Source organism: Myodes glareolus, chromosome 15 (genome assembly GCF_982192425.1).
Source record: "Myodes glareolus chromosome 15, mMyoGla1.1, whole genome shotgun sequence".
NCBI classification, from domain to species: Eukaryota; Metazoa; Chordata; class Mammalia; order Rodentia; family Cricetidae; genus Myodes; species Myodes glareolus.
The window spans coordinates 70,484,467-70,510,670 of NC_142040.1; the positions used below are offsets into that span (position 1 = coordinate 70,484,467).

At 45.3% G+C, this 26,204-nt stretch overlaps 1 protein-coding gene across 4 annotated transcripts in view; it reads left to right on the forward strand.

Annotated features, from left to right (window-relative positions):
- The window catches only part of Ctnnd2 (catenin delta 2), an 804,341-nt gene that overhangs the window by 769,634 nt on the left and 8,503 nt on the right, over positions 1–26,204 (forward strand). For all 4 annotated transcript variants that reach the window (XM_085676585.2, XM_087896972.1, XM_087896974.1 and 1 more), the window contains 2 exons: positions 16,718–16,844; positions 21,229–21,360. In XM_085676585.2, coding sequence (XP_085532711.2) covers positions 16,718–16,844; positions 21,229–21,360 — 259 coding nt within the window. The remainder of the gene's footprint in view (positions 1–16,717; positions 16,845–21,228; positions 21,361–26,204) is intronic.

A 26,204-nucleotide genomic window follows, 5' to 3' on the forward strand; every position in this document is an offset into this window, starting at 1 on the left:
ATGAGCTCCCCTGATAAAGCCCTGCATTCATAATCAGTTTCCCTTTAAAAGACCTGCCAAAAAGCCCAGTTAATTCTTCCTCTTCAATTGTCTTTAATCGGCAGGGAGGCCGATTTCTGTTCTGTTCTTCATTGACAATTTGCATACCTTTGAAAGCTGTGTGATCCATATCTTTTAATTATCCTTATGTCAAATCTACTTATTAGAATCTATTAGAGATCAGTAACTGAAGGTCTCCAAGGAAAACTTAAGACACAGAGGCCACGGCTGTGGGCAAGTGTAAAAGATGGAGCAATTGTTGGCAATTCTATTGCTTTCTGAATTATATTCTTTAGGTGTTAAAGCACGGATCAAAGGGAAGAAAACTATAGAGCTAAATCTTGAAGAATGTTTAGAATTTGTATAATTAAGAGTTTGGGGTGAGGGTATTAGAAGAGGGAAAACATAGTTGGGAGATGGAATTTAGGATGTCTGAAACCCAATGTGGCAACATCCATCACTGGCTACACAAAAGCCAGACGTGCATAACATTAGCTCAACTGTGTTATTTTCCAGATATGCATTTAGTCGGCTAGGGTACCTTGGCTATCTGGGTTCTGACCAAAACAAAACTGTGGTTTATTCATGATGTATTTGACGCCCCCAAACACATTTGCATTATCTGAATCTTCACCTTGAGTGGAGCCCATCCAGATTCTCCACTTTGGGAAAGATGAGCAGAGGTTAGCATGGTTATGTAAGACACCAGCTTTTCTAAACAACTCTCATGTTCAGCTTAGCCCTAGGGAGAAATGTGAAATCCTTTATCATCTGTGAATGGCTGGTGAATGGTTCATAAAACAATGAAGGAGACTCACAAACCTGCTGGTTATATAGGAGATCAGAAGTGCTTGTCTCTGTAGCCACTTCAGATTAAAAACAAAATGGAGTGCTTGTGTTTGACGGTGTTTGGGAAGTCTTACGATGGGTGGCTTGGGGAAGAGTAAATAAACTTGGGAGGAGGGTATAAAAATCCGAAAACAACTGTCTAAATGCTATGTGGCATCACCGAGAAATAGAATGGGGTGTAAACAAAGTCACTAACCAGACAGCTCAGCTACAGATGATCCACTTAAGTAGCTGCTTCTCCTGCCATGGGCCGAGATCACACAGGAACCCTCCACTCTCTCGCTCCTCTGCCACGCACTGTAGATTCAGTCTTTTCTATGTAAGTTAAGCTTATTGGCTCGTCCCCCCTCTCAGCCCCATACACTTACTCCAACCAAACTGTGAAGGAGAGAGCTGGACAGGCAAAGAGTAGGAAGCTGCTGAGCTCCTGCTCATACCCAGGGAGCTAGGACTCAGCCTGGGCCTACACTCAGCTGCCAGGGTGTTCCAGAGAAGTGGTTGGCCATAAACCCTTTGACAATTCTTTGACAGTAGAAAACCAGTCTAGACGCCAGCAGTCATTTCTCTGGTTCAGATATTCCTAGTGTCAGTTGCCGGCCTGACCTAGCAAAGCATGTTATTCTACTTCAGGGTAACTGCCATTAACCAGAACTCTGCATTTCTGTGAAGGGCACATCCCTTTACCGGCAGCTTCTCCCTCCAAGCCACAGCGAGCAAGTCTAAGTTCTCATCTCTGTGACATAATGTAGAGCTATCTGTCTCCAGATCTCCAAGAAGTCACACCTTGGCAGCTGGACATTCTGAGTTCTAATACGCCAAGATAGCCTGAGCCTTTCACTGCTGTAACGCGTGACTGTGGGCATGCAAGTCCTTTCACATCTCCTGTGTGATGGAACCTTCCTGAATGGATATGGACTTCAGGTTTCCATGAGACAGAGGAGGCCAAGGGATGCTAGGCTTCCCTGGCTCTGGGTCCTGCATGTCTACTAGCAACGTTTGTCTTCAGATTCAATCCCGAAAGCCATGTCATCTTACTTGGAAAAATAGAGAGTTGTAGACCCAGAATCAAATGGCCCAAGGTCCAAGGCACAGCCCTACCATTTCCTGGCATCATGACCTCAGGTAAATCACTTGCCGAGACTGTCGGCAGACCCAAGATGCAGCAAACTTCACACCACCACAAAGACAGAGTAGATTGAGCGTTGACTAACCTCTTCCAGTAGTCTCTTCCAATTATTGTTCTGCTAGCGGAATCTTCTTTCCAGGCAGCTGGGCATGCACACAGGACCCGGAAGGCCTTTAGACAAACCCATCCTGCTTATGTCAGATCTGGGAACTTTCCTCACTCTCCACCAAACCCTTTGCACCCTCCGATGAAGTCCTTTGGCATGTATGTATCCCTCGGACTCCCTCCATCTTAAATATCCCCATGAGTGACATAAAAGCCGTATCCCCTGCTGTCTGGGATTGTTGATGGTCAAATGGAGAGCAGTCGTCAAGATGCTTCGCATACACAAAAGTGACAAACCCAAAGGAGTCGCCAGTGGTGAATCAAATTCTTTTCCTGCCATTTGGTGCGCTCCACCCCTATCATACTCTCTGCAAGCTGCTGATTCTGTCGTGATTCCTACCAAGATCGGCTTCCATCGCCATTTTCCCTGCTCCTTTCCCCATGATCCCCTGCTGTCTGTAGTTGCGAATGCCCTATCCTTTACCCACAATCTTGCTCCTAAGTGACTCCACCTGCCAGCCATTGCTTTGTAATGGAGCCCAGCAGGAACAGCCACACACATGGAGGCTTTAGTAAAGCCAACCACAGGCTTGGTGTTGTAGGACGTGACTGTGGGAAGCAAACCGCCATGGGTTTTGTGGGTGGCTGTTTCTGTTGCCTGTCAGCGCTGAGTGTACGTGCACAGTGTGGTGGGTACACCGAAGACTCCTGTTACCTGGAAGGTCAGAGTGATGCCTAAGAAAGAGGGAGATTCGCGTTCAAGCAAAGCCTATCGCTGCCCTCCTCCCCACGACTGTCCCCATTTTGGTCCCATATGCTTCTCCTTTGAAGTGTCGCAGAACAAATGAGCAAAAGCAGTCTTCTCGTGACTCCCATTACACACCAGTCCTCCCGTTTGCCTCAGGCTCCCCCTGCCTCTTCTCCATCCTTGAGTAGCTCATCTTCCTGTTCATTCCTTACATTTTGGTGTCTCGAGCTCTTGATGCTTGGGACTCGTCTGTCTGGTCTGCGTATTTCCCGAGTGGCCAGAACTCTCCCCGCTGGGTGCAGTTACCCAAATGTGACTGTCCCTGCGATCTGTTTCCTAGCTCTTGCTTTTTAGATCATTAGCCATCTACACAGCCCATTTAAATAACTTTTCTGCAGTGCCACACCGAAACCAGATCCCAGAGAGTCTGCCCCTCCTAAATTCAGCTGCTCTTCCCGGGTCCCCTGCACATCATCGTGAGCTAACGCTGCTCTCCACACTGGTGCCAGGAGCCATTCCTGACTCTGCCAGAAAGCTCACATCTCAGGCCCTGCCCACCTCTTTTGACATTCAGGGACGCATAAGAAGCCGCTTCTTCTCTGCTGGATCATCGGGCTGAGCTCTGATCTGCGCTTCTCGTCTTTAGACTCGGCCTCTGCCAGTCTGTTCTCCAAAGGGCCGCAGGAATAAGCGGTCTCAAGGGTCAGTGTGATTCATGCCTTCCTATGGCCCCCTTGGTCCTCAGTGTGGTGTCTAAATATCTTGGCATGGCTCGTGAGTCCTTCCAAGACCAGCCTAGGCCTCTCTCTAAATCATCCCATCCCTTGCAAGTACTTATGCAGCCATCTCTGACCTTCCCCTCAGACTGTCCCTTAAATCTGTGTTCTGTCCCATGGCACGCCTCAACCTTCATTCTCCCCATGGTTTTGATATTACCTCCCTTGAACATAAACTTTGTGAACTCCTTAATCCAAATTAATAGCACTGCTTAGTAACCTAAAACAGTTTTAAAAAACGATGAGTTTAAATAATTTTTAATTTATACTTTGAATTGCTTTTTGGTATTATAAACCCATGACTAAACATATTCCAGTTTACTGGCACTATACCATTTAACGACTACATAAGTATTTATGCGTCTGGTAGAAACAGCTTCCATTCCTGGCTCAGATATTTGTCGTGGGAGAGTTCTCACCATCAACTAATTTACATGGCATGTCATCCATCCCTTCGTAACCATTGACATCACACTTGTCTCTGACCCTGGAGCAATTAATATCCACCCTAATGAAAAGCACCGAGTACAAGGATCCCCCAAATATAGAAAAGGCGAGGTGAAGATATGCCTCTGGGAAGAGACTTCATCCGTATGCATGAGAAATAAGACTGGAGTCAATGAGAGAGACCAGAGCTGCGTCGCTGGCAAAAGTAATGGAGATGCTTTTTAACTTTTCCTTTTAATAAAAAGTCACACTTCTTAGTTTATCTCAACTACTTTGATTACTCGCTGGGCCAAACTTAAAAGTTTCCTCTTCCAGACACCAGTATCTGTGAAGATACAGCCTACGGTTTAATGGAATAGAAAATTGCAGCTTATCTCCTCCTCAGCCAGTGTTTTATGGGTCTTCATGGGGCATTATGCTCATGACCACTTTAGCAGACCTTCCTGAATGCAGCCCGGGTAACAGACGTTGGTTTTAAATTTCACACAGCCCATTCAGCTTCCAAAGCATTATATACACAGCAGTTGCCTGAAGTAGAAGCTTCCTTTATCATTTGGACTCTGGGTTTTTGTTATTTGGGGAAATTTATTCCCTATTAAAGTTTAAATCTTTGTGTTTCTTAGGATGGTTTTAGGTTCATACAAAAACTAAAGGAGGATACAGACTTCCCATGATGGAAATTTCTCCCCCACCTGGTCCTCTCTGTATGCTATGAATATGTTTTATTAACACTGGTTAATAAAGAAGCTGCTTTGGCCAATGACTCAGGCATATTTCTAGCTAGTTTTTATATCCTAAATTAGCCCATTTCTATTAATCTGTTTATCACTATGAGGCTGTGACTTACCGGTAAGATTCTGGCATCTTTCTCCTTCAGCAGCTGTGTGGCATCTGCCTGACTCCACCTTCTTTCTCCCTGCATTCAGTTTAGTTTTTCTGCCTACCTATATCCTGTCCTGCCACAGGCCAAAGCAGCTATTTTTCTTCCTGAATCACTTGATGTCAAATTAGGGTAGCGAAAGAAAATGCTGAGGTTCAACTCAGCTACGAAACATCCCCCTCCATAAATCTGGGAATTTACTTGGTGATGTTTGTATTGACAAAGAAGGTCTTTCTTCATGAGGTCCCTTGACCTCTAAAAGACAATTCTTAGATGCTCATCATATGATATCTGTCCAAAATCAAATGTACAAATGGGGACAGTAGCAAAAATCAATCGTTCAAAAGTGAAAATCAATGTACGTGGCAGTTACTGAACACGAAGTGACTAAATTACACCTCTTCCTCAAGCAGATCCCCAAGGAAGGGAACCCCATCTTTAATCCAGTCTTTTCACAAAACTTTACCCGTACAGTTTTAAGTCAAAACTTGCAGAGACAAAAAGCAAGGGGAAAAAGACTCGGTCAAGCACGAGAAAAGCCAACAAGGCGAATGTAAGTTTACATGCACACAGGAGTTCGCTTTGTGATACTAACGCAAACCCAATCACTTGTTTTCTGCCAGATCAGGATAAACTGGGTGGTGTTACAGCTACCCTAGTTCCTCCTCGCCTCTGTCTTTCGTACGCTGAACTTTTGCCTGTCCCACACCTGCCAAGCTGGTTAAATAGAGGAAGAAATGGCTCCATGGTGAGGAAGGCCAGCCTGGCTAGCAGAGTTGCACCTGGCTTTGGTCACTCTGCCCAGGAGACATGTGCCCATGTTGCCTCCTTCTCTCCTGGGGTCAGCGGTCTTGTTTGCTCGGAGTCGTACCAATCACTGAGTCTCTCCCATCTGTTGATGGATCACTTATGCTTCACTGGGCTACCCAGAATTGCCCATCAGCCTCAGGCTTTTGCTCGACCTCTGCAAGCAAATTACACTAGATACAAAGGCTGTATCCTTATATCCCATGCCATTTGAGAAGTCCTGTTTAAAAGGAAATGCTTATAATCGTAAGACCGTGTACAACTCTTGGAAGTGTATCATGTGGTGACTCCAGCTGAAGCTTAAGCCACAAGAACAACAGTCATTTCACCTCTGTCTCTCAATGTGTAGATCGCCCTGCTAATGCCACTTTAGACAATAACCCCACAGCCCCCAAGTTTTCAAGAGTACATAGTTCATACTCCTTTTGTCTATGCTCAGAATTTCTAGGAACATGCTCTCTGTCCCACATCGTCCATCTCAGTGAAAATGCTACAGTAGTTACCTGTAGCTTCAGCCTTAACAGCTACCCACACCCATGGTTCCTCAGTCCTGTGCAAGACCAGTGCCCTAGGAAACAAGATGTCTTCTGACGATCTGTCACGGAGTGAACAATATGAAAACTATCATCAGTGGCCAAGGGAAAAGGAAAGTCAAAGAATTTGGAATCTTGATGCTTGTTTTTGGTGCTACTGGTCCTGTGGGAGGGTGACACCCTTGACATGGCTCCCATGAACTCCTGAGAGAGACACTGAAGCCCCATTTCCCCAGCTCCCATCTTCCTGCCCTGAGTGCCCCCCTCCCAGTCCAACTTGTAAATAGCCATTTCCATATTCATTCAGCACGTAACTGGTTGTCTTCTAGGTTCTGGGAATTTCTAAGTGGGTTTATTTTTTATTGGACTTCCTTTCCGTGTTGATAAGCATGTGATTCTCAACAGTTATTTCTTGAATGCTTTACACTTTCTTTTTCTGAAACAGATATATGTTTCTTTTGTTTATGGTCTGAGATTCTGAAGCAGATGGTCCCCATTTGCTGTCAAGAGAAGCTTCTTTAATAAGAGTTGGTAGTTACACTTATCTGTAGGTGTAAGGATAGGGTTTAGAATGTCATGAGGGATTGTGCTAGACTAGAAAAGTTGCAGTAGGAGATTCTTTTCTAAGGTCCATGACCTCTCTAGCCCTGGGAGGCTGGCTGAACTTCCAGTACAAGGCATGCTTTGCTTCATGCTGAGCCGGCCTTAAGTTAAATTAGACAGCTGTTGCCGGTCACCAACATGTACATGGACTCACTGCATCTTCATGCATATCTTGCCATGCTGGTGACGTCATGGTTCAGAGGTGCTGCAGCTAGGTAGGACTGCTTAACTGCCTCCATCCTGTGGCATAGTATTTTCTGAAATCACAGAAGCTAAACCACAGAAAAGAGACTGTCATATCAAGTGATGTCTTCAGTAATAGGGGCCCACCCTCAATTTCCGAGAGGCAACCAAGGGCTACATCAATAGTCAGTGTTGTTTGGGGAGTCGCTTCGACACCCCTAACCAGCTGTTTCAAAGAAGTTTTTGTGTACCTGATACTGGAGTTTTATTAGTCTGTGGTTCTTGTGGAGAACATTGTCAGTCCAAATGGCTCAGCTCATATACACATGTGTTTACACACATGTATGCAAACACATACATTCATATGTATTCTGTATAATTTTAGGTAAATATAAATTATCTCTTGAGGCTTTATCACACAATCTTGGTGTTATTTGTCCCTCCTTCTCCTTCTATATTGGCTCCCCTCTCTCCTCCTTTGTTTTAGTCCTGTCCCATTCTGTGTGTCCCCCTTTATATCACCTGTATCCTGGCATTCCCTCTCGTGATCCCCCATTGTGATCCCTTCATGCTTTCCTGATTCTGTGGCTGCTCCATGCTGTATATTCATATCTGAGGATGTAGAACCAGGAATCAGGGATAAGAGAGAACATGAGGTGTTTGTCTTTCTGTGTTTGAGTTAACTCACTTAGTGTGACCTTTTCTAGATCCTTCCATTCATATTCAATTTCATGGTGTCATTTTTCTTTATAGCTGGAGAGTATTCCACTGTGTATATGTGCCACGTTTTCATTCTCTACTCCTCTGTTGAAAGACATTTATGACCCAGCCCCTTCACTCATTGACATATGCCCAAAGGACTCAACATCCTGCTCCACAGATCCTTGCCCAGATGTGGTCCTTGCCATCCTATTCACAAATAGGAAATAAAAGTCCACTGTTTGATTGAAACTCCCAAAGTGGCACCATAAAAGAGGCTGGCTTGATCTTCTGGTGTCTAAGGTCTTTGTTTTTCTTCTTTTGGTACCTGTTGGATCCTGAGAAGTCATGGTGGTTTACCCTCTTTGACTAAAGTCCATGCATTCCATCACAACTTGTCAGATCTTCTTGATGATAACAGATCTTCAGGATTTGCCCAGCTGAATTAAACTGAGCTCATAAAATTGATTTATAAGTATTTGCTTTTAAAACATAGTATTTCAGAAGAGTCACATCCTAATAAATACTGTACCTTTAAAGCCCAAATCAATTTAATTAAATTTCTTTAAAAGCTGAAACAAAGTAATGAAAGTCCGGGGTCTGTCAGGAAGTATTTATTTTTGCATTAAACAGCAAACACTCCCTTTTGGCCCTTAACATTTAGTTTAAATATTTAACACGAATGGCTTCTAGAATTGTTGGAATTTAATGAATCCCTAACAAACAGTTTACCTTTGAAATAGAGATAATTTTATATTCTTATATCAAAGAACAGCAGAAGGTAGCATTGTTATGCGAAATCTGGCTTGGTCTTCAGTCACACTGGCTGTGTGTCAAACATTCTTCCTCTGTTCTTTCCATGCCGGTGAACGTTTTAGACTGAAATAGAGACATAAGGCAGTAACTCCCCTAATTCAGAATGTTTTCTTTCTCTGCTTAGTGTACTTACATTAATGAGTTCCTTCTACCTAGAAACGACTGGAAAACAGCACCTCTCTGAACAAGCATTTTTTAATGTATGAGGGCAATCTGGCCTTTTTCAGAAGGCGGCCACAATGTATGTTTTGACTATTATTTGAACATTTGTTTCCCCAATGAAGGAGTCTGGGATGTGGGTGTGAGTGACAGGCTCTAAGCATATGAGGTCGATGAGTGAACGAGCTTGAGTTACTAAAAGCCTGAAGGATTTGCAGCACACATTCTTTTCTAGTTCAAGTCGCTCGAAGAAAATTAGAATTGACAGACTTTACGGACTGCAGAGCCTTCAAGGACAGCAAAGGCAAAAAACTTGTATTTTTTACTTCAACACCAAGTAGTGTCTGAATGTCCACTGAGAAATCATTGTTCTGAAGCCAAATAAATCTTATCAGAGGAAGAAAATTTGAGAGCTGTTTATAAACAAGAAAGAAAGGCCCAGCGCCCATACGTAAACGACCACTGCTTAGTGTTTACTTCGGGTTTCAGCGGATGTCCCCTGTGTGCATAGACAGTGTTGATTGTCAAAATCAATTATTTATTGAACCCCATGCCAGTCAGAGACGTCTTTATCATAAGAAAAGTGTCTGCCAAATCTAAATTCTAAATCTAGAAAGTAATACACCAAAACTGGCTTTGGAGAGTGCTGGGAGCAGGGCCTTCAACATGGACCTTGTGTGGGCTGTGACTCTTCACTGTCACCCTTGTTCCCACTCTGACATGGTCTCCAAAGCTCATCCTCCAGAAGCGGAGGTCAGAGGCCACCAAACAAGTAACCCTAAGTCCTGTGCCCTGCTCGCCCTCACCTGTTTAGTAAGAATTTGCTATGTCACCCCATTTTCTCTCTCCTGACAAACAAGTCTCTCTCCAACTTGCCTTTTAGCAGCCTTTGAGACATGTCTCTTCCTTCCACCTTCTCATAAGCCTTGTTCTGTGGCCTGAGCCAACTCATACCCCTAATCCTCCTCCTCCTGTGATGTGAATTATAGTTACTCATCCTTCTCTGATTGAGTGGGAGTCGAGGGAGGAGGGGCAGGTCTGTGCACGACCCCACACCACAGTTCTCCTCCCATCCTACCCAAATGCTCTCCAGCCCTCTGGATGACGAGGTTATCGCACTTTCTGGAATGTGACTCTGTCGTCACTGTTCCCTGGCCAATAAGGGTCCCAGCAGGTAATGCCTTCAGGAACCCGCCCCTCGGTCTGTTAGGCACACTTCTGCCGTGGGTGTGAGTGTCTGCACCCAACCTCGAAGGACCTAAAGAACAACTAGTGAGACATGTGATGTGCTTCCCTCTCCTGCTTTCTCCCCAGCTCTTCCAAGGCTTTGTGAGCGGGGAAGCTCAGTGTCTTCACTCTGGGCAGGAACTTGGATTTCCTAAAACAGCAGGGATGAAGGAGCAGGGCCACATGCTCTAAAATGATGGACTTAAGATGGGCATCAGTCCAGGACCAAATGTATGGGTAGATGGATGCTTCAGAATTCCTCTCAAGGTTAGATTAAAAAGGAGGCAAGTTCATGTACTCCACACCTAAACGTAGGCAGCCCAGAGAAGCCGCCACTGCCATGGCTGCAGCTGAGTAAAGATTTCCTCCTGAACCAGTTCAGCAGACCCAGCGCTGCTTTGCAGCCCAGCTGTGTCGATGTCATGAACCAACAACAGAAAACGATTCTTGTGTGATTACTTTCCACTAAAACATTTCCAAAAAGATCGTGAGGCTCTGATCATCCTCCTGACACAAGCAGAGAGTACAAAGACTGTGAAGCTGGCGGCAACACCTGTGGAATTGATGAGCCCTTGGTTTTGCAATAATTGCTGCATTATCTTACAGCATAAAATCCAACTAGCATATGTCAGGCATAGCTGTGTCCCGGCATTAGGCCCAGCACCAGAATCTCAGAAACCAACAGGGCTCTCTGTCTCACAGCTGGGAGGCAGGCAGACAGGATTGCAACAGTCTGTAGCGTGATGTGAACACGCAGAGTTAGTGGGGAATGGAAACCGAAGTGGATTTTCTAGACGCTCCCGAGGCTGGAGGCAACACACGTTTGGCTGTTGTGATTTGATGCGCCTGCCTTTCCTGCCTCCTGTTTACCTGGCACAAAGCAGAGCCAGGCTGGTGTACTGAACAGATTGGAATAAAGAAGGTGTTGTGCTAGGTCTCTGAGGTAACAGCTAGACGGTGTGCACATGTAAAGCCGAATCCCAGAGTCAGTGAGGCTCCGTGCACGGGTGTGACCGGGCTGATATGAGTGCAGTATCTCTCAGCTCTGAGATTGTGGCCTAGTCTTGTCTCCACAGAAGTCAACATGGAGAATGCTTTATAAGACATTCCCAAATACACTAGGAGACTGGAAGACTTTAAGTGTTTATACACATGTGTGTTCCACCTAGCACATGTGTGCTGCCACCTCTGCCTGTGTGGAGAAACTATAGGAGCAGCTTACTACTAGGGCGAGTCATTAGCATCAGCCAGAGGGAGAGGGGAGATCCTGCCAGGACTTATGCCTGAACCTTCCTCGGAACAATGCTAAAGGAATCTCAAGGGCTGAGGCACAGGTGTTGTGACATTTTAAGCCCCATACTCATGAGTTCTGTCGCCCTTGGCTTATGGAGGAGAGGGAAACTGAAACAGAGATTCTACTAGCACTGGCTAGAGGAGCTGAGTCCTCCCAGCCATCGCTCCACCTCTCCGTGATGTGAGCCTTCTCCAGTAGGGGACAGGGTGATCCTAAGAGCAGTTTGGGCCTCGACCAGCAGCTCTGGCTCAGCCTATGAACACACTCAGCAAACTCCGTACTAATATGGGTTTAATTCCTTGTGATTTCTCTAAGAAGAAGTTATGGGCAAAGGTATGCAGTCCTAAGCAGTTTGTAAGGGACTCAGCTGTGCATCTCACCCTGTCAGGGAGGTCCCTCCACTGGTAGCATTCTGTTTGCCAATGTTCACTGTATGTTCAAAACTATAGATGAAGGGCTTGGGAAAACAGCGGGCACGGTACCTGTTCTGCAAGCATGAGAACCTGAGTTTAGATCACGGGCACCCACATACAAAGTCTGGTATACAATGTACATCTGTGTCCAGTGCCAGGAGGAAGAGAAAAGAGATTCCTGGGGGCTCGCTGACCAGCTAGTCTACCCAAGTGGTGAACTCTGGGATCAGTTAGAGCACCTGACTCAAATGTAAGGTGCTGGAGGGAGACACTAAAATTGACCTATGTCCTCCACACATGCACTTGGGTATACAAGTATACATCATACATGGTGTGTGTGTGTGTGTGTGTGTGTATGTGTGTGTGTGTGTGTATGTGTGTGTCAAGTTCACATGCACACACATCACAGTCCTCATCGTACAGAAGCACTCGTGTTCCTGAGACCATGAAGTTGAGCATGGGTTCATAAAGTTGACCTGGTTCCCCTGTGCTTAGAATCCCCCAAAATTCCACTGTAGGAAGCCACAACTTTGATGGGTAATGAACTTCTTAGAGAAATAAATAAGAAACTTTGACACAGAAGCCGAAGCGGGGGCGGGGAGGGGGGAGACAACAGGAGGAAGTGGAGAAAGGGGCAGGTGATTCCTCATGGTAAGTTAAGGCTCAAGGACTTTGGACTTCTCTTTGAATTTCTTCTCTTTGAATTTCTGTTTCTATCTATGTGAGGCAATTCAACAGCCTCCAGTTTTAAATTTAATGTGTTAAAAATAAAAACCAATTTGACCTGCCAGATATCATATCACATTTCTGACGGCTTAGCTGGGTCTCTAGCTAAAGGGCACGTCTTCTGGGTCACTGCTCAAGGTCTGCAGAGTCATGGACATTTCAAAAGTTCCTTATCGTCAGCCTTGGGGATTAACAGCTCTTCCCTAGTTACTGTGGCCGTTCCTCGTTCTCCATTTTTCTTCCCTGAGCTTTCTTATCTAACCCCAGCAAGCCTTAGGAAATGTACAAAGAGATCTTTGGTTAAGCGTTTAATATAATAAAATATAAACACACACACACACACACACACACACACTATGGCCAATAATGAGTTAAAATTTAAACAAGAAAAGCTAGCGAGCAAAGAGACAAATGATAAAGGAAACTATCTCCCAAAGTTGTGTACTTGTGTAAACCAATTTTAAGTCTTTGTAAGTGACAGCAAGAAGTAAGGAAATGATAGTTTATTGCTAGCTAGATTGCAGATATGCACATGGCTAGCAAAACCATGTGCAGTTTGCAATAATGTTTCCCTCAAAAATATTTATCTTCATTATCTGAGCTTATTTAGTACACAAAGAAAGAATCGAATGATCAAAATTCACCTGATAGACGATGTGGGAAGCAGTGAGGCTTCACAGTTACTGATGAGCCAGAGAATGTGCTTGGAATCAGCTGTGATCTGTCTCCACCTGGACCAGCTGCACACTGGTCTCTAGCATCCGGTGCTACACCATGCTATGTATGACATTTGTAAGCATGTGCCATCAGAATAGAAAGCTTAATGTCCCATCCAAGTTTCTCCAGATGCAGTCATATCAAAGTTCTACAGCTTGGCTATTCCAAGATTCCTGTTTCAGTGAATGGGAGGGCAGAGAGAAAAAGTCACCACCATCTAGGGTTGTTGTTTGTAGGCTGTGTGTGTGTGTTATGTATGTGCATGCATGTGTATGTATGTATGTGTTCACATGCATGCATGCGCGTGCATGTGTGTATGCACATGCATGTGTTTGCGTGTGTGTGTGTGTGTGTGTTTGCATGCGTACATGCATGCATGTGTGTGTGTAGTATGCATGTGTAGAGGTGCACATGTGTATGTGGGCCTGTGGAGGCCCGAAGTTGATATCGGATTTCTTCTCTGATTACTCTATGTCTTATAAATTGAGACAGAGTTTCTCTTTTCCCCTTCAACCCCAGAGTTCACCAGTTCGGCTAGTCTAGCTGCCTGAACGCTCTAGGGATTTAACTTCACTTCTGGAACACTGGCATTTCAGGTGGACCAACACGCCTGCTCAGCATTTCCACTGGGTGCTACGGATCTACACTCCAGTCCTCAGGCTTGCTTTGTGTGGTACGCACTGCACCCACTGAACCGTCTCTCCAGCCCCAAGACCCCTTGCTTCCCACTTAGCTCTGGGACTGAGCCTCGCCGCAGTTTCAACCCCTCCTATTCCTCCTCCTGTTCTCTAAACTATTTTCCTTGCTTTCAGAGGATGACCTCATTTCTTATTTTCATCGAAAAAAGAAACATGCAAAACCAAGAAAGAAGATTTCACCCTCCTGTCCCCAAATCTCCCCACTTCCTTATCTCTTGGCTGGACAGCCTCTCTCTCCTCACCCTTTCCTCATAGCCAGGACCCCTTGGTCCCCTGCATCCTACCCGCCCTATACTATCCTGTAATGGTCTCTTCTCCCCGGTGTCACCAGCTTCTTTGTCTTGGATGTTGAGTCATTCCCATCAGCACACACACGCCTGAGTGACTTTCAGGTGATCTCTTTAGGAATCTCTCCATCCCTTATTTTCTTCAAGCCCCATTTGGCTGCTTCCCTCAAACCTAGAACTTCACCAAGAGTTGTCCATACTTGGGCTTCCCTTCATCCATTCATGTAATCCTCCGAGCTCACTTGAGTTAGATTTAACCAAACTTGTCAAAGAAAGCACCTCAGTCCCCACCGCAGTGGTTTCGAACTCTCCAAGAACAGTGTTCGTCTTTGCTGTCTGCTCAGTCTCCTCTTCCACGTTTACCCGTCTTTCCTTGCCTGACGTCACACCTAGCTCCACCTCCTCCCCAGTGCTCCGCTAGGCTCCTCTCGTCCTCCTTGGAAGCTGCTCTGGCTCTGATTACTGAAGCTCCCTGGGCTCGCCTAGCCTCTGCTTTATGCTCTTCCTCATTTGCATCCACTCTCCAGGTTCTTTCCGTTCTCTTGCCTTGGGTAATGTCTGTGTTCGGAACTCCAGAATGTTACCTCTGATTCTGCTCCTGAGAGCCAGACTTGCAGATTCGGCCTGGTTCTTTATCTTTCATCTGTATCTTTCAGGCATCTCTAATCCAACATACTCCCAAAGCAGTCTTAGTTTTCCTTCCAAAACTGTTTCTCTGCCATATTCTTTCCAGGAGAGCACCTCCAGCCCCTTAGGCTCACAGCAGAAACACAGAATGAAGCACGATTTCTCCGTCTAACACCCAAAGGCCAAGGCATCAGGTCTTCCAAATGAGATGCAAACATTCCACTTTTCCCCAAGATCTCCATCCTGAGTCAGTTGCTCACATGCTCTCTTGTAGCCTCCATAGTTGCTGTTTCTGCTCTGTGGTCTATAAGCTGTCTTCAGTTCCCAACACTCAGAAGGCAGGGTGTCTTTCTGTACCCTTGATCACTCCTCAGGCATGGCAACCATTCTGTTTCCACCATGTACCTTCACATCTGTTTTTTCCTTGACTTGGAGGCTGAATTCAGTGACTGGGTCAACGTCACTATAGTCACAACGCATCCGTGCTAGCACTCTGCTTGCCCCTGACTGCTGTCTTCTCTTCCAAGTGTAAGAGCTTCGCTTTTAACCTCAGCATCCTTAGCTTGCTTCCTTCTTCACTTTGCGTGTCCTCACTGCCTTCCTTCTCTGTGAAATGGAATCCAGCTCTTGGATAGAATCTTGCCACATAGTTACTTACCCAGGGCGTGCTAGGTAATCTCTTCCAAAAGAGCCTACTTTAATTCTGGCTTTATCATATGAGTAAGAACAGGAATTACCAAAATGCATAAACAAATATTGAAATGAATATAAATTTTGTTCTTAATTTCCAATGATTCAGCATGGGGATCTTGGGAGAAGGTTGAAGAGGAGGGGGAGGCAGGGAGGGGAGCAGAAAAAAATGTAGAGCTCAATGAAATCAATAAAAAGATAAAAATATCAATTAAATATAAAAATTTGCAATAATTCTTTGTAGAACATCAAATTCTTTTAAAGTCTAAGTATTGTCTTTTAAAAGACAACGGAAAGAGTTGGAAAGAGTTGACTCCACGAAGAGGGAATCCGGAGCAGGGCAGGTGCCCGCTGCTCTTTCTTGCTGTGCCAGCACCCCTTGGGACAGGGCTTTGATAGAAATACAATTGAATTAAAGAAGGAAGACTGGAAGGAAAGCCTATGACATGTTAACAAGAGGTAACTAGCTAACTCTCTGCAGCGAGGACTTAGACCATCAGCTATTTTCGTTTCCTTCTTTGTTCTCTACGAATTCATAAATGGTCTGTAATGCGTTTGTATGGGCCTTAAAATAAGATATACATTTCACATGCTGACTGGATCATGGAGAGCTAGGGAAGACGTGGTGGGAAGCATTTTGAGGATGCTCTCATAGGAAGTAGAATTCCCAGGATCTTCTGGGAATGTATCATCCATTCAGTGTCTTACCAGAGCCTTGAGGTCCTGAGGCAGGAGGATTGGGTTTCTGTGATGCAGAAAGAGACTGGAAATCATGGGAAGGTGATAAACGATGTATCAGGATGCTGTCACAGGACCCTGTTGCTCACAGCTCTGTCCTGAACATAAGAAAGTAACACTTGAGAAAGGTTAGTTAGCAAATGGGGAGCAAGCAGGCACAGCTGAAACCAGGTAGGCAAAGACAGACATTTCGAGCCATCTGACTTTGAAAGAGCAGTGCATTTGCCTTTAATAATGCATATGGCCAAAACAAGTTGGCACAGAAACCATTATTCAATATTTGGGGCAGAGGGAAACAGACACAAACTGCCTACCTTCCTGGGCCAGGCTGCCTGGGGGAGAGAGAGGTGTGTCCTCAATTCCCACTGCTCTGGGTTAAGCCTTGGTGATGTGCGGGGCTCTGTAATCTCTTCTGACACCTGCAGAAATGTTTTGCAAATTCAAATGCTTGGAACTCTGCAGAGTCAGGAGGTGAAGCATCACCATGCCTGTGCCTTCTCTGCTTAATAGGAGTATGCTGTCTTTTGCAGGATGGATGGTCACAATATCACTTTGTAGCCTCATCTTCAACCATTGAGAGGGATCGACAAAGGCCCTACTCCTCCTCCCGCACACCCTCCATCTCTCCTGTGCGTGTGTCTCCCAACAATCGCTCAGGTAAGAGCCAGCTCAGGCCATGGTTTCCTCCTGAGCCAAGGAATTCATGCCCAGCCCCTCCTCTGGTCATCCCTCTGAGAATAGCTATCTGGCTTGCACACTGGGTAGTATGTGGTGTATTTTCTGTTGTGGTGAGCAACCCTGTTGGCTACACACAGACCAAGAACCAGTCTCCTCTGAGCTTGCTTCCTATCTATGTAATGTCCTTGTGCACTCAGGGAGTAAGAAGTCTAAAGGAAGCATTCACACATCACAGTTACACAAGTATTTCTAGCTATCCCATACTCAACTCACTTTCTATAAACTATGAGTCATCAGTAAATTTATATCACCGCTAACATTTACACATAATTTTTCTCTCACTTTGTCACATCCCTAGCACTTTAATTTTGATCTCAGTTTATTTCTAAAATATTTTATATGATTTTTCAGTCATTTGAGTAAATCCAAAGATTATATGGAAATATTAAAAGTCAATTATGTGTGTCATTTGGTAACATAAGCATTCTATTGTTCTCTGAAGCATGATTGATAAAAACTCAGAGAGAAAAATTGGGGTGCAACCTGAAGGTCAGAAAAGCAAAACAGCCAGCTATTGGCTCTTACCTCTACCTCAGTCCTAAATGGCGATCCTGCCTCCAGGAATCTCAGAAGGAGACTGAGTTTGAGAGCTGTTTCCTGCCATTTTATAATCCTCTTTAGGACTGGAATTAAAAGCATGTACCACTGGGATTAAAAGGTATTCGCTGCCCAGTTTCTATGACAACTAGTGTGGCTACTGAGATTAAAGGTGTGTGTTACCACTGCCTGGCCTGTAAGGCTGACCACTGGGGCTGTTTTACTCTCCGATCTTCAGGAAAGTTTTATTTATTAAAATACAAAGGAAATGCCACTGCAGTTCTCTACCTCAGCGGATAGGGTTTTAAGCTTATCTTTTCATGTCTGAATGTTTATTTCTTTGGCTGAGGAATAAATGAAGATTCAATCAAATGCCCTCATGCATGCCCTGATGTCTAGGCTCTTATTTGTGACAAGCTTCTATTCCCTGCCCCGCCCCTGACCCCCACTGAGGAAGCCCTGTTCTCTGAAACAGCATTTTGGAGAGTTGGGGGAAAACAATCTGCTCATTTAAGTGGCTTTTGTGTCCCTGAGGATGTCTGTCCTCAAACTGTGACAGATTCACTTGTCATACAGTTGAGGAAAAGCAGAAACAAAGAGAGAAATTTTGAATGAAATCAGTTACTCTCTCCAAGCTCCATGAAAGTTTGTATATTCAAGGGATGGTTGTTGCTTAGGACATCTGATCCAACCGTAGACGAGAATCAGGAGCCCCCTATAACTTGGAAGTACAGAGGTGGGCACATGCTTCTAACTCTACAGTTCTGAAGGCTTAAAGAGCATCTGGGGCCCCTAGGAGGCTGGTTTTTTAAAGGCTCTACCTAACTAAGAGCTACATCCACACAAGCAGGGTTGGAAGATGAAGTGGCAGAGGAGATGGAAAAAGCCATGTCTGGAGTAGGCAGACAAGGGCCAGACTGGGGACGCAGTCAACAAGTGCTTTGCCTTGGTATTTCCTAGGCCAGGCACATCAGGACACCTAATAAACATTTGCTCGCATGAATTGATCTTTCCTGGAGCTTAAGCCTGATTTACTGAAGACTCGGGGCATCACTGTGTGCAAGGTCTCCGGAGATAATTACACACTTCATGTAGCTTAATAAACGTCGCCATCTGTGCAATATTAGACTCTCATTTTAAAAGCTTTGGTCAAAAGACTCCAAAATACTGTGCCTTCCTGACGGATAGCACTGACACCTAAGTGGCCAGGTTCTATGCAAGGATACCCAGGACCAGAGGAACAAGGACAAAAGAAGGTGTTTCCCAGAAGAAAAAGTTTAAGCAGGAAAGAGAGAAGGCAGAGAGCTGTGAAAGTGAGAGCCCCATAGCTGATGGGCAAGAACAGGAAGGAAGGACTGAGCACAGCCAAGCTGGGGGCTCGCTGGAGCCTTGGATGTTCTCACAGCAATTCTCCTTTGAGTTCAGTATCCTAAAGATGCAGAAAATGCAGAGTCCTTTCACCATGCCCCGAGTCTAATCCAGCCTGCACAGACAGCAGCCAGGTCCTTCTCTGTTCCCGCCTTCATCGGACGCGGATTCCTTCTTGAAGAGCCCGAGTCCCTGTGTGGCGGGGAAATGGCACCCTTGAGTCAGATCGCTATTTCAGGTGCATCCAGGAGAGTCACCTCAGGTCATGTCCGACGCTCCTGAATTCCCACTGGGTGCTTTGACCCAACTGGTATTGTCTAGGGCTCAAGCATCTATATTTTTTTTTAGGAATTTGGGGAATTCTTTCTGATAAGTAGTTGGGGTATGAAATCTCCAAGTACCTCAAGAGCTGAGCAGTGAGCCCACATTTCATTTTGATCCATTTGGGATGTGTAATGAGGTTCTTCTGGGGCAGTCAAACAGCACCTCTGCTTACTTTCCTAGCATTTGGTGTGACTTTCCCTAAATGCTTCCAGGTCCAATTCTAAAGTCCCCGTATGTCTATTTTCCTGCTGTACTGGGATACCCTGGGTTTAGCGGGCATGCTACACTTCCCATCCCTGCATCTGATTCTGGCTGGCACAGGGATTTACACACCGAATTTATTCAGTTTGACAGAATCCAATGACTCACATGGTGGAAAGAGGTACATTCAGGGTAGAAGCAAGCCCTGTGTGCCGGGGCTGAGGAACCCTGTACTGGATTCAAATGATGCTCTGAAAGGTAAACTGAGGCATGGTTGGAAAAGCAGCTTAGACACTAGCAAAGAAGGCTTTATGTTAAAAGTCAGTTTCTAATAAATAAATAAATAAATAAATAAATGCAACCTTTATTTATCACTCACTGTGCTTGTTAAGAGTGGATTCCAAGGACGTTCTGTGGAAAATTCAAACCAGAAAGGGTCAGGATTTTGTGGGAAAGCCCTAAACTTTCAGACAGATCTTTGAGTGAATCAAGATTATGGAACATTGCCCTGGGGCTTAGGAAGTCAAAGGAAAATGGAAGATAAACGCACACCGTGGTTTATCATATTGCATCTGATGCCCCCATCATGGCGCGAATAAGCCTGGCTCACACCCTATAGCACCAACCCTATTTTCTGCTTCTTCCCGCAATCAGCTCACTGTTGAGTTGCTACCAAACCATCTCATGAACTGGGGTTTCCATGTTTCTGGTGCCAGTTTACTGAAAATAGCCTGGAATTCCTCCAGGGAGTCCTTCCTAGAATTACAACCCATCTCCTTTACAAATAGGAACATGGCCATGGTGGGGTCCATTCCTTATGCCCAGCAATCAACAAGTAGCTGAAATGTAAGGGGTGCCATGAGACACTATTGACATAATCACCCCAAGAGCTGAGCCCTGTAAGGAAATAAAAGCAAAAGGCAAAAACAAAACAAACAAAAAACCATTCTTCCCACTTATCCCAGGCTACCTGGAGAAGAGCCTCATGGGTAACATAGTTCCAACGCCACAAATTCCCTTCATGGGAGACATTGCTTCCGTCTTACGTAAATCAGCATCTGAGCAACTCTGTGTTGAAATCACATTGTATTCTTTTCATCAGGGACTTTTCCGTGTCAGCGTTGTTCGAAAATCCTTTATCCAAATGGCTAAAACCAGAAATGTTTCAGGTTTCTCATTTTTAAATATTTTTTTAGCCTGGAATAATTTCGTATATATCATGGAGACACTGAGCAGAGAACACAAGTCTAAACACAAAATGTATTCGTGTTCCCTTATGGACCTTTCCCACAGCCTGGAGTCGATTGTATAACATAGTCTGCGTCACTTGGGGTGCTTTGACTGCAGCCTGTGTTACGGGGCAGAGTGTGGAATTTTCCACCTCAGTTGTCATGTCAGTGCTCAGAAAGTTTCCGATTTCAGTGTTTGTACTTGGGGTTTTCAAATTAGCGATGCTCAAACTGTAGCAGCTCCTTTGAAGCATATCTAATTAAACAATAAAGTGAGGGCGAGGGGGAGAGAAGGGAAAAAAGCTCAGAAGAAAAAAGCAGTCTCCTTCCGAAAGCTCTTGTGTACACCTAGGGAGGGTCGTGTCTCCGCCATTTCTACCCAAGGAAAATGATTCCAGCATTTAATCCTCAGTTTCCCACCTCCAAGTCAAACTGTCCCTCTTATGATGAAGCAGCAGTTGCATGGATGGAGGGAAGATGGTAAGAACAAGAGTCAAGAGAAGTAACGGTGAAAAATGAGTGATCCATATACAGTACTGACATAGGTCGGGCCGTGTGTATTTGTGAGGTGAACAGTTACGTGAAAAGCTGTGTGTGCCACGGAGTGAGACACATTATAAAATCTTTCTCATTTCTTTATATAGCAAGTGCCCCAGCTTCACCTCGGGAAATGATCAGCCTCAAGGAAAGGAAAACAGACTATGAGTCCACTGGCAACAATGCCACCTACCACGGAACTAAAGGAGAACACACTTCCAGAAAAGACACCATGACAGGTAAGCACTATCATGACTTAGGATCAGTGACCTTGATCAGGATCAATGTTGACAGCCAGGGGGACTGTCAGAGCACTTGAGATCTTGAAAACACCCGGAACTGGAGGAAAAGACAAGGGTATCACAGGATTCTCATTGAGACATTTTCTTCTCCTACCGTGACCCTGACAATGCCCATGAAGCTTCTAGAGAACAGATGAGCTTTTGTCTTCATCCCATCTCAATCGGAGCCATCATCCTTTTCCATCCCCTAAGCTGGGACTTTAGGGAAACTAAAGTGAATACACTTGGTGCCGGCTAGTTCCTCTCCCATTGAATGCCTTGCTCATCTTGACTCGTAAATGGGCGTGGCCTTACATATCCTTTGCACAGTTTTCCTGGGGGATTTACAGTCATCTTCAGGGTCTCCCTTTCCCTGATAGCTTCTTTTAAGAACACAGATATAGAGATGGAAGAGGGGAAGCGGGACATAGGAGGCTCTTGTAAGGAATTTAGATCGTCCAAACTAGATTCTCAGAGCCGCGCGACTTCAACAAGGGACCAACGCAAATCTTTACCACATGGAGATGAAAATGGGTCCCTCCTGAAGATAGAATGTGAGTAATGGGCCTTTAAGAGGAGATCAGGTGGTCATATCATTGATAGAAATGGGGTGCAAGGGGTGTAACCCTAAAGTGGCGCAGAGATGCTTTCATCGGTGCACGCTCCAAAAGCACAGGGCTTGGGTCTCTGATGTTATTTATGCGCAGACCTGCAGGGAAGCAGAGTAGACAAATTGGATGATTTATTAAATGTCTCCCAAACCCAGGACAGATAAGATAAATTTTTGCAATAACAAATCTATTTACCCCAGCAGCAGTGTCTTCCTTGTTAACCCTGCACAGCTGTGTAAAGAAACATGCGACGAAGATATATGTCCCTTCTACACCCCCAGGACCACGTTCTGCCTTCGTGTGCAGATCCCACATGCCACCCTTGATCCAGAAATGCCTCTTGAATGGGAGAGATGAATTCATTTCACCACCATAGCCTATCCTTCTTTTTCACTGTATTTTTCCCAGCCCTAAAAATGTTGTTCTTGCCGTCATTGAATATGAACCAAGAAAGTTGAGAATCTGAGTCCTCAGCATAGAGGTCCCCAGTGGCAAATCTAATTCATACTGATGAGCCTGAATTAACAATGACAGCAAATTCATCTGACCAGTTTGGTTTATAATTATTCTTGCCCCAGGTAGCCACAGCTCCAGAGTCTGGGATGACAGATTGAGATTATAGTTACAAGAGTAATTGTTAGATTGATTGTATGACTGTCATTTGATTTTACTGTTGCTCTTCCACTCTCCGGCACAGTGGCATCATCCCAGTGGATTTTAAGAGCAATATGTTTATGGTGAACTAATTCTAGTGATACATGAGTTTGCCCACACACATACACACAGTAAAATAAGACATGTCTCATGTGCCCGATAGTCTTCCTGCCTAGGAAATGGCCAAGATCTTGACAGCCCCACTACATCTTAAGTATGGAATTCTTTAAACCTATTTAGAGGCTCAACAACTTAGGTTAGTTCGAAAGAATGCTATCAGTCATGTAGTCAACCTAGGAGAACTCTGAGCTCTTTACTGAGTGTGTGTATATAAGAATCTCCTTCTCAAGTCAATGGTGTTTATATAAAGCTGGTTGTTATCAGTGGAAGCAGTGAGGGTGGGGAAGCAATCAGGGAAGTGGAGGTGATGGTGGTGGGAGCAAGAAGAGAAGTGAAGGGGCAGAGAGGCAGTGGGAGCAGTGAGCGAACTGGAGGTGTCTGAGTGCTAATGAGAGAACTGGAGGTGATGGTGGTGGTGGTTGGTGTGGAGGTGGTGGTAGTGGTTGGTGTGGTGGTGTTGGTGTTAGTGGTTGGTGTGGAGGTGTTGGTGTTAGTGGTTGGTGTGGAGATGTTGGTGTTAGTGGTTGGTGTGGAGGTGTTGGTGTTAGTGGTTGGTGTGGAGATGTTGGTGTTAGTGATTGGTGTGGAGGTGTTGGTGTTAGTGGTTGGTGTGGAGGCGGTGGTGTTAGTGGTTGGTGTGGAGGTGTTGGTGTTAGTGGTTGGTGTGGAGGCGGTGGTGTTAGTGGTTGGTGTGGAGGCGGTGGTGTTGGTGGTAGTGTTTTGTGTAGTAACAAGAGAAGGGGAGGTGATCATGCTAGTGACATCACGACTACGGTCATAGTGCTGTAATATAGGTGCTAGCAAGGGTGGTGATAATGGAGGTCCAGCTCCATGACGAGGTGTTAAGGGCAGAGGTGAATGTGTCAGTAATGCTGGAGTGTGCTGGGAATGATATTAATATGCTGGCGAGGATGAAAGTAGAGGTTTTGGTAATGAGCCTGATGGTAGCGATCGCCTCCTTTCAGTGGTGTGAGTCAGGTCACCAGCCGAGCCACAATGGCACCCAACGCAAGGTTTCACTGGAATACAAAAGCTGCTTCACTGGCTTCCACTCTGGAAACCTGGGAAAATGCCCATCGTTCAAGAATTCACTTATGAAGTCGGATTTCTTAGGATGTCCACATCAAAACTAGTCATTGTTTTTCTCGTTTAAGATTAAACCCAAGATGTGGTAGGGTTTGGTGGGGGAAAAACGACCTCAAATGTCTCCACCTTCCTTGGTCCTGAGGGACCAGTGATACCTTGTCATTCCCCAGTGGCGAGAGGCTGTGGACTGCGGGAAACAATGGGCTACCTGCCCTCACAGGCAACATTGGAACAATGGCAGCAGACACAGTCCCTCACCTGTGTGTCACTGCCTAGCTTGGACCTCAGATCCAAATCCGTGTGGATGTTCTCCCCAGCCACCCCCCAGCTCTCTCCTTCTTTCCTATCTTCTATCATGTCGCTGAGAATAAAATACCATCTCCCTCCCCTTGAGTTTCTGCAACCAAGGGGCCGTGAGAATCTCAACATCAGCTGTGCATTCAAGCATGCCAGATGCTGGCAGCTATTTCTCCAGCTGTGGTTGCCTAGGAACCTCTTTGTGCCACCTGATCCCTGGCGATGCAGCCTAATGTTTACGTTTATCTGGGGACTCCACCTCTCCATGTGAACTTCCCTTTTCATCAGGTGATGCCTGCGGGTTTTGTCAATGCCTCTCTTAGGCCTTTCAAAGCCATGCTAATCCTTTTGGCTAGAACTGGAGTGTTTAGGGAATGACAGGAAAAGGAAGGCACTTCTCATGAAGAGCATCCTTGAGGCCCTCTGCTTCGTAGGCCTGCAACTACTTCACTAGTAGTTCAACTAGTTCACTGTCAACCAGAGTCTCTTTTACGCGGGCGAGCGAGCCAAAGAGCTCAAGACAGAACTTCCAGCAGAAGCATCTTCCACTTAAAAACCAACAACACAACAGGAAAAGAGGCAAAGATTGTAATAGTACAGATATTCCAGCCCCCCCCCCCCCAGAATACACTATTCCAAATACTGGAAAAACCAACCTTATGCCTTGACCTTGAAGTGACATTTTGTTTGTTTGTTTTGTTTTTGTTTTTCAAGACAGGGTTTCTCAGTGTAGCCCTGGCTGTCCTGGAATTAGCTCTTGTAGGCTGGCCCCGAACTCCATGAGATCTGCCTGCCTCTGCCTCCCGAGTGCTGGAATTAAAGGTGTACGCCACCACCACCCAGCTTTAAAGTGACATTTTTATCATCAATACATAGATAGGGCAGATAGATCAATTTCTAAGATTCATGCCTTCATTCAGTCATTCAGTAATTTTTACATAGCTTGCTTTGTGAAGATCCTCTGAGACCAGGCCTGTAATAGGAAGGCTGTTAGTTTGTTCCCAGCTGCTCAGTCCCAAAATAACCACATAGAAACTGCATTAATTAAATCACTGCTTGGCCTATTAGCTCTAGCTTCTTATTGGCTAACTCTTACATCTTAATTTAACCCATTTCTATAAATTTGTGTATTGCCACGTGGCTGTGGCTTACCTGCAAATGTTTCAGCTCATCTGTCCCTGGCTGTGGCTACATGGCATCTTCTTGACTCCACCTTCCTTTTGCCAGCATTCAGTTTAGTTTTCCCCACCTAGCTCTATTCTGTCCTATCGCAGGCCAAGGCAGATTCTTTCTTTATTCATTAACCAATAAAAGCAACACATTTACAGAAGGACTTCCCACACCACAGGCCCCTTCCCAGAGGCACACAAGCAGAAAGCACAAGACATGGTTTTTTACGGGGCCCTCTACTCTAGTAAACAGAAGCCATCAATAAACAAGGCCAGCAGCAGAACAAACTCTCCACAAGGTGGAGATCACATGATCTCATGATGCTGAGCATAACGAGGGGGCTGAACGGATACTGAGACAGAGGAGGCCAGGTGGCAAGGGCAGCTTTACATGCCATGGGTAGCAGAGAGACATCTCAACTGATATCTGAGATGATAATCAGCCAGATCCCAGAATCTGGGATAACGGAGGATTTGCAGGTACAGTCTTCCCCGGAGGCACACAAGCTTCACTCACTTAACAGAACAAAGAGGAGAAGCGGGGTGGCCAAGGCTTCATAACTAGAGAGAGAGAATGGTTGAGAAATATAGTGGAAAGTGGGGTTGGGGCAGATCATGTGGAGAACACTCGAGTATTACCAAGCAGGGAGAATGATGTAATCCAATCCATAAAACACAAGGATTGCCCTGCCTGGGGAAGATTGGTCAGTAGTGAAGACAGGACAGACGGGAAGTTGAGCCCGTTAGGAAGAGTCAGTGATCTAGAAAAGAGTAAGAAAGGTAGACCGGCACAATGTGTGTTTATTCAGATAGGGTGTTTTGTACTCATGAGGACCTGAGAGGGAAGCTCACACACGTAAGGAGC